The sequence below is a fragment of the Nanorana parkeri genome, unplaced genomic scaffold (assembly GCF_000935625.1).
Source record: "Nanorana parkeri isolate BGI_ZX_2015 unplaced genomic scaffold, ASM93562v1 scaffold3626, whole genome shotgun sequence".
NCBI lineage: Eukaryota > Metazoa > Chordata > Amphibia > Anura > Dicroglossidae > Nanorana > Nanorana parkeri.
In genome coordinates this window covers 10,836-22,622 of record NW_017309894.1, presented here as the reverse complement: position 1 = coordinate 22,622, position 11,787 = coordinate 10,836, and the positions used below count along the sequence as shown (strand labels likewise).

General features: G+C 44.1%; 1 protein-coding gene across 1 annotated transcript; it reads right to left on the bottom strand.

The window, feature by feature from the left end:
* Nucleotides 1–4,697: 4,697 nt before the first annotated feature.
* LOC108803351 (Fc receptor-like protein 5) lies at nt 4,698–11,585 on the bottom strand. Its single transcript, XM_018575199.1, has 9 exons — nt 11,552–11,585; nt 11,377–11,397; nt 10,433–10,687; nt 9,248–9,517; nt 7,923–8,021; nt 6,260–6,541; nt 5,667–5,945; nt 4,893–4,956; nt 4,698–4,803 (listed from the first exon to the last, which is right to left on the bottom strand). The coding sequence occupies exons 1-9, from the start codon at nt 11,583–11,585 to the stop codon at nt 4,698–4,700; spliced, it is 1,410 nt and encodes a 469-aa protein (XP_018430701.1).
* Between the last annotated feature and the right edge of the window lie 202 nt (nt 11,586–11,787).

The following is an 11,787-nucleotide window of genomic DNA, read 5'->3' as shown; positions in this document are numbered from 1 at the left end:
ACTAAAATGCTTGGAGCTGAGGAAAGCTGCTGAGGACTGTATTTCCAGGGATAGTCCTGAGACTATCACACGGGGAGTGTATGGGACAGTCAGATGTCGGTGAGACCAAAACATGATGTGTTGATGAGAGTCCAATGAACTGTTATGCTTCATTTATGCTGAAGAAAAGCGAGTTGTTTTGTGAAGTTCATGGACTGTTGACCTTTTGAAAGAATAAAGACTTTCCTTTTATGCCAAAGTCGGCTTCAGGAGTGGTCACTTAGCGCTTACCATTGGGCTATATTCCCCAAACTATCACACCGGCCACTGCAAGGAAAACCTTCTACTATTTGTAACTGTGATAAAAAGAGAAAAGAAACATTTTGTACTGAATAAGTAACCAGTAAGTATTACCCGTCATCCCTCTACCCCTAGACCTAATGAGCATTTACCCCCTTGTAGTATGGGGGGGTCTGCATGGGTAGCTGCGCCCGGAGTTGGGCTCGGTAGACAGATTGGCAGACAGATAATGAAATATAGACAGTGATCACGGCAGATACTTACAGAGGAGGACTATCAGAGCTGTGGACGGGGTCATGGCTGTCGTCTCTTATGGTTTGATATGAGCTGGTGTAGAAAGACTTAACAAAGTTTGTGGTTTTCCACGACGTCTGAAGGGTTCATATTATTTGCGCCCACAAACAGATCAGGTGACCTGATATGTAAAACACAGGAAATAATCTGATGAAAAGTTGAAGTTTTTTTTATTTATTTAAAGCTGAACTCAAGAAGAAATGTCCATTGTGATGGGTCTCCTCCGTCCTGAAGGGTCAAATGATAATTTTTGTCAAAGGGGGTAGGAGGAAGATACAGTTACACTGACCTTGTTCCTCGCTCCCTCAGACTTCCTCCCAACCGCACAACATGTCCCCCAAAGCTGCTTCTCTTCACCCCTCCATGGGGCGCACTCTGCCATCATCGTGTACAATACAGGACCAGCAGTCCATCATTGTAGGTGAGGACACCGTGGAGAATTGGAGAGAGGTGAAGTAAGCATAGTATTATAGACAACATACATGGGTCAAATGTATTTACCATCAAGCACACCCAACAACATGAAGGTGGATTGTATACTGCTCACCTACGTACCTTCTAATTATAATTAAAGGGAACATCAGAGTGTGTTGGCCCCTGAACAATAGATCTGGACACCCCCTAATACACCTATACTCAGGGGTACAGATCTTCCATGATATGACCTGTTTGAGGTCATTTATATTCTTGTTCCATCAAATGTTGATAAATGGCCTCCATGCTTAAGGTGTGGACACATAGTGAATGGGCACCAGACCAAATAGGTGAAAAAAGTCCAAAGAGTCTTTATATATTCAATCACAAAGGCAAACCAGCCATGGAGTTTCGGGGACAATATCTCTCCACCTTCATCGGGACTAGAAACAATAATGTGGGGACTAAAAAGAACTCAAAAGACTGAGACCAGAGGAACCTCTCCTTCAATGTGGTGTGAATTCTCCTTTTGGATTGTAGATTCATCATGTGATCGGTTGGTCCAACTTCAATATACATCTACACTCCAATCTTCTTCTGGATACCCACCAAGAGGGATGTTAGGGGGTTGGGAGCCGCCTCACCAGAGCCAGTCAGCTTGCTGGGATAATGTTGGTGCATTTGGAGTTTTGAAGGATCATTGAGATCCCCGAACCTCTGAAATTTGTGGAACCATTCTTAAAGTGACACTCCGCACAGGATCTCATGTATACAGTACTATACATGTAAAGGAAGAGTCAATATACTTACCTGTCTGGTGGCTCTTGTGTTGGAACACCAACCGCTTCACTGCTTCCCAGCCACTGTATGTAGTCCACACTTCCAGGTGTATGGAATATCAGGGATAGATTGGTGGCAGTAGTTTCTGTTCTGGCCTCCTACAAGTAGAGAACCAAACATGAGCTACCTGAGCAACTCCGAACATGAAAGTGCTATGGGCCGCCCGCCCGCCCAATCAGCTAAGGGCTGGGTCATTCCCCGCCCCACAGCTGCACAAAAACAAAGGGGAGGGATACTTGTGCTAACATCATTGACTTTACAGTTCATGGCCACAAGCCATTATTAAGCCAATGCCATTGATCAAATATACCCCTGTGGCCATATAAGGTCAGTGATGTCACAGCACCCCGCCCCTTTGCTTACATGCCGGTGTGGGCAGAGAATTCCAGACTGAAGTTCATTGGGCGGACACAGAAGAAGCTTCCTTCCATGTTCAGAGGAGTTCAGGTTTGGACCACCAACACTCTTTTATAACACGTGGCACTCTCTGGTAACATGGCAGCACTCAGTGGCACTCTCCATAGCGTTGGGTCACTTGCTCAGTTTTTCATTATTAGATACAAAAGGACACAAATGTTATCTAAAGACTTTATTTTTAGTTGTATTTGATGTTGATATATATAGCGCAGACCACATCCCCCTAACACCCGACTGCTACATGTCTATAGGTCAGAGTGTCTCGTGTCCTCAGGAAATGGCTGTCGGTTTCTCTTCTTGCAGCCTCTGCTCCTCCGAGCTGTACACAAAGCTGCCCACTATGGGGGAGATTTACTGACAGCAAACACACTGATCACTGTGCCGGGAACATTCACATCGCTTAGTGACTGCGGTGACAACTCACTGTGCAGAGAATATCCAATCACATGCAAGGAAAACACAAAGAAAACAGGATTTTAGCTTCCACGTGATTGGAGGATGGAGGTCAGCAGAACTTCTACAGCCTATTTGTCTTTATTATATCCCCCCCCGGTATACTGTATATACATCGGGTGTAATATGTCATTTGTCTTCGGATGAAGCGATGAAGAGTGTCCACGTTATGGAGATTTCCCTGTTTCCCTCGTGGACAGCAATACAATCCTGATTGGTTGTCACCTTTCCTCACTATACTGGACAATGGTTTTATTGCTGGATGGGTCCCATATAGGGGAGATTTCCTCTGACTTCCTGATCTGTGGGACTCCCTTCTAGTGGAGAGGATGTACGGAGAGATCTCCCAAGTGGGGGCCAGAGAGTCATATACACTATGTTACCAAAAGTATTGGGACGCCTTTACACGCACATGAACACATAGTCCGTAGGGTTCAGTATTGGGTTACTGTATATACATCGGGTATAATCACTGCAACCTCATATAATATACAACCACTTCATCACTGCAACACAACTTGTTTTATTTATTAGTTTATATTGATATTATACAAAATATAAAAAGATACATTGTAACAAAATTACAAAAAAAAAACAAGCCAACTAAAACTAAATCACAATTGATATGAGAATTCCATTTCCCCCTCCAGTCGGATTCCAAGCAATATCTGGATCTCAATCTTCCGTTTCTCTAAGAAGACTTTTTATACTAAACACAAAGTAACTATTAGAATGTAACAATTGTATTTCTCCGTCATCACATCTCCCTCACCTAGAGGAGAAGAGGAAAGAGAAACACAAAGCGCAGTCCTCCTCTGTCCCCGGGACATCAGTCCTCCATATCTAAGGGAGATACTTCTAATACACTATTCCTATCTGGAAGGACGAGTGATTTGTCCCACACATAATACCTGGAAAGGGGTTCCTATACTCTGCTTGTACTCTGAGGACATCTTACACTCTTTCCATGAATCCACAATGATGTCCTCTGGAGATATTCCTCCCCATCCCCCCCAATTCCTCCATTAGCAAAGTCCAACCAATCATCCTAAGCCAGGAAATAGTAGATGGAGCCCTGGATGGCTCCCAGTGTAAGGCTATGCTACGTCCTGCCATGATTAATGAATGAGGAAGCCGACTATTCCCATAGTTCTTATATGGAGAAGAAGAGAAACAAGAGAGACATATCCCGGGATCGAGCGGCAATGTGTAGCCAGAGATTATAAATATCCGTGACATGACTAGAGACCCAATGTTGTGTCCTGAAGGCCATTCGGGAAATGGAGCCCGGGGCTGTGTATTGTGTGAATGGCGGAGAGTCCAGGGCAGCCATCAGGGGGATACGGTCGATAGTCATGTGATAGTCATGTAGTCAGCGACTACAGTGTAATGTGTACTAATCCCGGGATATAAACGGGCTGATATAGAAGAAAGCCAGCATGACGGGGGTTACTTTTGAGGCCAAGAAATGTGGTGACCCCGGTAATGTATTTGTACTCGGAGTTGGACTTTAATTTGTGAGAGTAAAATAGAATGGTGGAGGGATCACAGATCACTTCCTCTCATGCAAAGAAAGTTCTTCAGGCTCCACCTCCAATTGGTCGTGATCTTTATTAGTCTTCACGTTATGGATGAGGAATCCACATGTCAGGGAAAACACTAAGAAGGAGAACATCAGACGCACCACATTCATTGTTGTGTAATCTGGAAGAAAATTGTACAATTAAATGTATATAATGTTCAGCTGATTCCTCCGTTCTATGAATGTTGGACTCCCCTTGTCCTTAAAGTGACCCTGTGCCCGGACTATGGACAGATTCTTCACAAGCAGTAAAAGAGCTTTAAATCAAACCAACACTCACCTCTGCAGCTGCTGGTACTGTGACGTCATTCATCCTCAAAGATCACAACTGAGACTATGAAGTCATTTCCAGTCTGTTTCTAGCAGCATAGAAATACCCGGTGTGGGTTACAGGAGAGGTCTGGGAGGCTGCTAAGGTTCAGCTCTCCACAGAATATAAGACGAGAGGAGATGTGATTTCAGTGTGAAATTTGAAGATGAGTTTCTCCACAATGTCTACAGCTACAGAAGTGAATGAGACCTTGCTGTAGAAGTACATTTACTGCTTGTTCAGGATGTGATGATACATTAATGTGCATAGTCTGGGGACAGGTTCACTTCAATGTGACCCCACCAAACAAACACCTTCATTTCCCCCTCCTCAGTGATTTCAATGCATTTCGGCAAATGGAAAATGTCTACAAAAAAAAAGCTTCCAATTTTGGCTGAACATTTGGGGGAATTCCCTCCGTTTTGCTCATCCCTACTTGTCATATCTTACAGATTGCTTTTCGGGAGCTTTGAATTCACCCCGCACACCAAGGACTGGACCTCCAGAGCTGATTGCAGTAAGTTCCTTGGATGGCGGAGATCCCCGGAAATGTGTTGGCTCTTATCATTTGATAAGATGAATAAATCTGTACTGGACTAATGGTTTCCTTGTGGCGCTCTCGTTCTTCACATGATGTAGAGTGGTTGGGCTGCCATGTGACTGACCCTGTGATTGCCGGCGGGTGTGGTGAAGTTCCATGTCAGGGTTCACCATAAGCCTATACTTTTCTCAAGCTTTCCTTCACGCTCTGCTGATTCATTCCCCTCCTGGAGTGAGGAAAGATACTCGGTGCTTCCAGGTATGGGAACCATGTGACTTACTTCCCTTCCTCTCATCTGACGGCACCAGGTGCCCAAGTGGCCAGGGGGGAGGGAATTTCTCTCACATTGAGGATATCCTTCCTATCACTTCCTGTAGAGTCTACAGCAGAGGAAGTAAAGGGAAATCTACTTATTGAGACACAGAAGGCAAAAAACAGTGACAGAGGTTTTAATCCTCCGCTATTCTACAACATAAGAAAAGTTTCTGAAATTAGAAACGCTTCAACTTATTTATAACTGAGGGAGTAAAATTGACCTCTTATCTGGACAGAGACATCTTCACTCGTCTTAGAAATGTTGGCTGAAGATCTCACGTCACAGGAATAATTCCCAGAATCCTTCAGCTGAGCGGACTGGACTCCATACTGATTGGAGGAACCGAATTCCTGAACATTCCGTCCATCTCTGTAGAAAGCAAATTGAAGTTGTGTCCCCGGTCTGAGCGGACTGAGACTCGTGTCACATGTCATGGTCATGGTGTCATCTTCTAAGACTTCAGTAGTCCTTATATTCAGCACCGGGGTGGAAAACAGCTCTGAAAATAATAAAAGCTTTTTGAATGAGTATTTATATTCTGTATACATTTTGGTAAAATTTTTCTCTAATTATTATCAATTGGTTTTGCCCAAAATATCCCAAAACTTTGGAAAGAAGACAATATCAGTTTTGGATTCAACTAGACATTTCATAAAATTCTGCTGCTCATCCCTATAAATCTCTAGAAGCTTCCCCAGCATCTGCAGGACAGAATTGTACGGGTTGGGTGACGTCTATAACTCTGCACAGGACGCCTTGTATCCTGAGGCTGGCGGTATCATTGTGATCTGTTCAGGAATAAATCATATTCACCTTTTATCACAATCAGGAGGAAGTGACTACTTTTCCTAACTTTGCCATCCGATGGTGTCACGTCACAGGAATAATTCCCAGAATCCTCCAGCTGAGCGGACTGGACTCCATACTGATTGGAGGAACCGAATTCCTGAACCTTCCGTCCATCTCTGTAGAAAGCAAATTGGAGTTCTGTCCCCGGTCTGAGCGGACTGAGACTCGTGTCACATGTCAGGGTCATGTGATCTCCTTCTACCTCCGGATATTGGATTCCGATGATTGTTGGATTCACAAACAGCTCTGCAGAGAAGGAGATTCAGGGAGGAACATATATGATATTCTTTTCCAGATAAATCAGAGCAACAAATACAAATACATTCTTCTGTGAGGCTGGAAAACCTATTGGAAAGCTTTTTTGGAGCCGATGCTGAAGCATAACTTTAAGGAAAAGCAAAGAAACATGGGCGACATTGTTACATAGTTAGTCAGGTTGAAAAAAGCAAACAGTATATAACAAAAGCGCCAACGGCTTGTATCCAAAACCGGAGAATGTCTGCAATGATCTCAAGCAAAACCGCAGATGGGGCAAGCTCTCAGATAGGCTATACGGGAGCCTCAACTCTGAAAGAAACAAAAGACAAAGAGCGCCAGAACCTGACAAAGGAGGCGTGGCCTCGGAAACGTTAACCTCAGGGAGGAAGAGTAGCCGGTGGGCTAAGCTTTTAACGATTTTATCCATTTATGCCTGTAGAAATTCTACTTTTGTGAGTATGGTTTCACTTGTTTTAAACCCATTTCATTAAAACGTTTTTACGCGATGGAGGCGCTCTTTGTCTTTTGTTTCTTTCAGGTTGAAAAAAGACACAAGGCCACCGAGTTCATTGACACAAAATATTAACACTGTCCGGCATCATCAAGAACATATACAGTAGTAGAATACCATCAATTCAAGGACATCCACATGTGTCACCATCTGTCATTCTGTATGAGACAAGTTCCTTCTGCTGCCACCCAATAGGAGTTCCCCATCTGCATATAAGGGATGGGATGCAGTGATGTCATTGACCTTATATGGCCACATGGCTATATAGTGCCAATGACATCGGCCCACCCACCTGACTGGGCATCCCTTAACATGTTATGGAGTTCATTCCTAATCCATACTTGATGAATACAGTAATAGGTAAACTATTTCTGTTGGGTCCATGTAAGACTTGTGCCCACAGGAGGGAATACTCTCTCACAGAATGTCCACCTACACCGGATAACCTACTAAGGTAGAAGAACATCAACGTCACCCCAGAGGAGGACATTGGATAAGCACGTGGCTACATGTTGCCAGTTGTGGCCCGGTCCATCCTGCAAGGGCCAGCAGTGGATTTTCACTCTCTGATCTCTGCTACTACTCTGCTAACTACCCCACTTATGTATATACTATTGCTGGAGAGGAGACATTAACAACATTATTATGGAATGAAGGGTCTATGTAGTAGATGGTGAAGTGTTTTAGAATAAGGAATATGTTCTCAGTTAGCAGAACACTGGAAGTCATGACTTTGTTTGGAGTTAGAGGACGGCTCGGGGAATGATTATGGAATGTTGACCCTCAGACACCCGAGTCTTCTGATTTGGGTTTATATAACTCTCCTCCATCCCTCAGACGGTCCCGTGATTGACTCACCATTTATCTGGATCGTTATCTCCTGACTCCTCTTTTGTACACTGTTGGTTGTCACTTCACATGAATATTTCCCAGAGTCCTTCACCTGAGCGGACTGAACTCCATATCATAGTATTTGAGGTTGAATAAAGACATAAGTCCATCAAGTCCAACCTATTGTGTGTGTGTGTGTGTGTGTGTGTGTGTGTGTGTGTGTGTGTATAGGTCCCTGAGTTTTCTCATTCTTAAGAGTACCTGTACCCCTGTATATTACGGTCTCTCAGGAAGTCGTCAAAAAGCTTCTTGAATGATTCCAGACTATTCGCGGAAATCACTGCTTGAGGCAGCGAGTTCCAGACCCTAACCGTGCGGACTGAGAAGAACCCCCTTCGCCCCTTGTGTTTGAATTTTTTTTCTACCAGTTTTAGGTGGTGGCCTCTAGTCTTTGTTACGGATTTAATCTTAAAGAGTTTGTTGCTAATGTCGCCATGACTATGGAACATTTTGTACATGAAAATCATGCCCCCCCTTAATCTCCTTACTTCCAACGTAAACATGTTTAAATTTAGTAGCCGTGTCTCATAGTTCTGGTCCTCCATCTCCTTGATGAGTTTGGCCGCCCTCCGCTGGACTCCCTCCAGCTTCAGGACATCCTTTCTGTGTATCGGCGCCCAAAACTGCACCGCATACTCCAGGTGGGGACGAACCATTGATGTGTAAAGTGGCAAAATTATAGACCTATCCCTGCAATACATCCCCTTCTTGATGCAGGACAGGACTCTGCTAGCTTTGCTTACAGCAGCCTGGCACTGTAATCTATTGTTCAGTTTGTGGTCTACAGTGACCCCCAAATCTTTCTCCATTTCCGACTTCCCTAGCGGCATACCCATGATTGTATAACCCATTTGCATATTTTACTCCCAAAGTGCATTACTTTGCATTTATCGACATTAAACCTCATCTGCCACATAGTTGCCCCTCCCCCTATTCTATCCAGGTCCTCCTGCAATGTTACACTATCTTGGTCTGTTTCTATTACCCTCCCAATTTTGGTATCGTCAGCAAACACTGAGATATCGCTGTGTACTCCGTCCTCGATGTCGGTTAGATGAAGAGAATTCTCCAGAGCCCAGCCATGTCTATGGGTCCTGCACTTTACATATTACCTGGATTATGAAATAAATCATCAGACGTCACTAAGAGCAAAGTGCGGAGCCCATGTCAGCCAATCAGAATTCAGGGACATCCCCCCCTAACAAAATGGGGGCTGCAGGAGAACTATTCATTGCTAAATAAACCCCTTTATCTATAATAAAGCTTAGAGATGTGATCTGCCCCGGACTTACTTTGTACGTAGATAACATCTTCATCTTGGAAAGTTTCACGTCTCATATTTTTTGTAGGCAGAGGGATTTCCTTTTTACATTTGTATCTTCCGGCGTCCCTCGTGTTTACAATTCCTACATGTAATTCAGATTTCTCTCCCCGGCCTTGAATGACAGAATCGTCCTTGTAGAATGTTGTATATTGTGCAATGTAGCCGGAACGATGGTGACACCTCAGAGTCAGATCATCTCCTTCATGTACATAGAGAGGAGCCCGCATGGCCACCAAGCCTGAAACACAGAGAGACGTCCCATGAGGAGACATAGGCGTGCGCTGGGGTTGCCACCTTTTCTTTCAGCAAAACCCGAACACTCTAGCAACACACGGAAATTTTGGGGGGAGAATGAGTCACGGCAGCACCACCCATTCATATGTAAATATCACAGTCAAGACTATTTTCAGTGGTGGGCCAGTAACCCCTTTCTTAATTTTGGTTGCCCCTGTCTGCCTGACATCTTGTGTCTGGGTTTCAGCTGCCACCTGTCCAGGGTGAATCCTGGACAGGTGGCAAGTCTAGCGTGAGCGCAGGGTGTGCTGGGTGTGCCTGGGCAACCCCTTATCACCCTCAGTGCACCGCAATAATACCGTAACAGCAGGTGCCATGTTTTCAGTCACTGAGCCAGCGGAGAGATCACAAACATCTCTCTGTGACCGGCTCAGTGATACAGAGCGCAGCAGCACCTGGAGTGAAGATTGGAATACCACCCACCTGACAGGTAAGTAACCGACATCTTTTTTACAGGGTTCCTCTGTCTTAAAGTTTAAGACCCATTGCAGTGCAGAGCAATGATTGCAGGTTCTGAAGATGGTGTCACACTCCTAATCCTGAACTCCAGGCAGATATAAAAGACACAGAGTACTCCCAGCTTTCTATGGCGTAATAGATAATTACAGTTATTTTATTTCAAAGGCAAGCAGAGTAAGTACTGGCGCTCGGCCTGGTATCAGCCTCTTGTAGTCCCTGTACAGCAGAGCTCAGATGGGTGAGGATAAATGCGGACTAATTAACCAATCAGAGTCAAGCTTTGGCTCCTTTAAGAAGAAACATCTGTGAATTCCCTGATATTAGATTTCTTGCATTTTGTCTGGAATGGGAGAAGAAGACATTCAGATGGAACATTATCAATGTGATATAATGAACTGACCACCAACAACATCCAGTCTGGCGGTGTCACTTCTTTCTGTATCGTCCCAGCAGATGTAGTCCCCGCTATGCTCAGTTAATGCAGATGGAATGGTGAAGGTTCGTCCTGTATGGAGCCATTTACCATCTTTGTACCAGGTGAAGGCAAGATCTCCTCCTCCAGTAGACCCAACATCACACGTCATTGTTATAGACTCTCCTGTGAAGATCTTCTTCCAGTTTGGGGTGAAGGTCACCACCGGGCTCACTGCCGCTCCTGAAGAGGGTGAAAGAAGAATTCGAACTTATGCCATGTTCATTTCCAGCGATAAAATGTAGAATGTTATAGGAGAGAATAATATCAGATACAATACAAGGATCTCATGTTTAAAGGCCAAGTGAACTTTCAGACTAAATGGGCAACATAGTGAATAGATGAAAGTCACATTCCACTGGATTTGTTCAGCTAAATTCATTCCAGCTCATTAGAGATGAGCGAGTAATAGAAAATCCTCCATGCTGGAGGAATAGAGGATCCAATTGATATAATATTGAACCTGGAAATTGTAGTCCTAGAGGACTGCTTACCCGTTCCCTATAATGCAGAGTGGAGGACCCCCCACTAATAGGAAGCCCCCACACTATGGGAGAAGAGTCTCCGGCCCCTTGGAGGTCAGACAATCCAATAAGGATATATAATATTTCCATATAAGGAGCTTTCCTCTAGTATAACATTTCCTTATAAGGACAATGATGTCACCCAGCAACGTCACTACAATTCTGGCGGCTTTACACCCCAATCACTAAAACTTTCCACACAATGGTCTGCAGTATTCTCAGTGCAGATGAGATGAATCGGGATCTGTAACTGCCGGAATTCCCTCTATGATTCCGCTATTTCTATCATTTTACAATAGTGATTGATTGATTGATTGATTGATTGGCAGATGTATAATAAAGACTCACCTGCGTGTCCCAGGACTGTGGCTGTAAAATAAGACAAGGAAATGATGACACGTCTGAAATACAAACTTCACTCTATGCAAAGCAAAGTATAAGTTCTAAGAGAAGAGCCGTTCAGTATATATATACATCTATGAGGAATGTGTAGGGATCTCTCGGTGTCACAGCATATACTTACAGAGGAGAACTATCAGAGCTGTGGACGGGGTCATGGTTGTCGTCTCTTGTGGTTTGGTATGAGACGGTGTAGAAAGACTTATAGAAGTTTTTGGCTTTCCGGAACATCTGTAGAGTTCGTGTTCATTGCACCGACTAACAGATCAGATGAAGAACAATATAACTAAAAATAATACACAGGAAATACTCAGGTACTTTATTTAAAGCTGAACTCCGGTGAAATATGAATTCCATTGT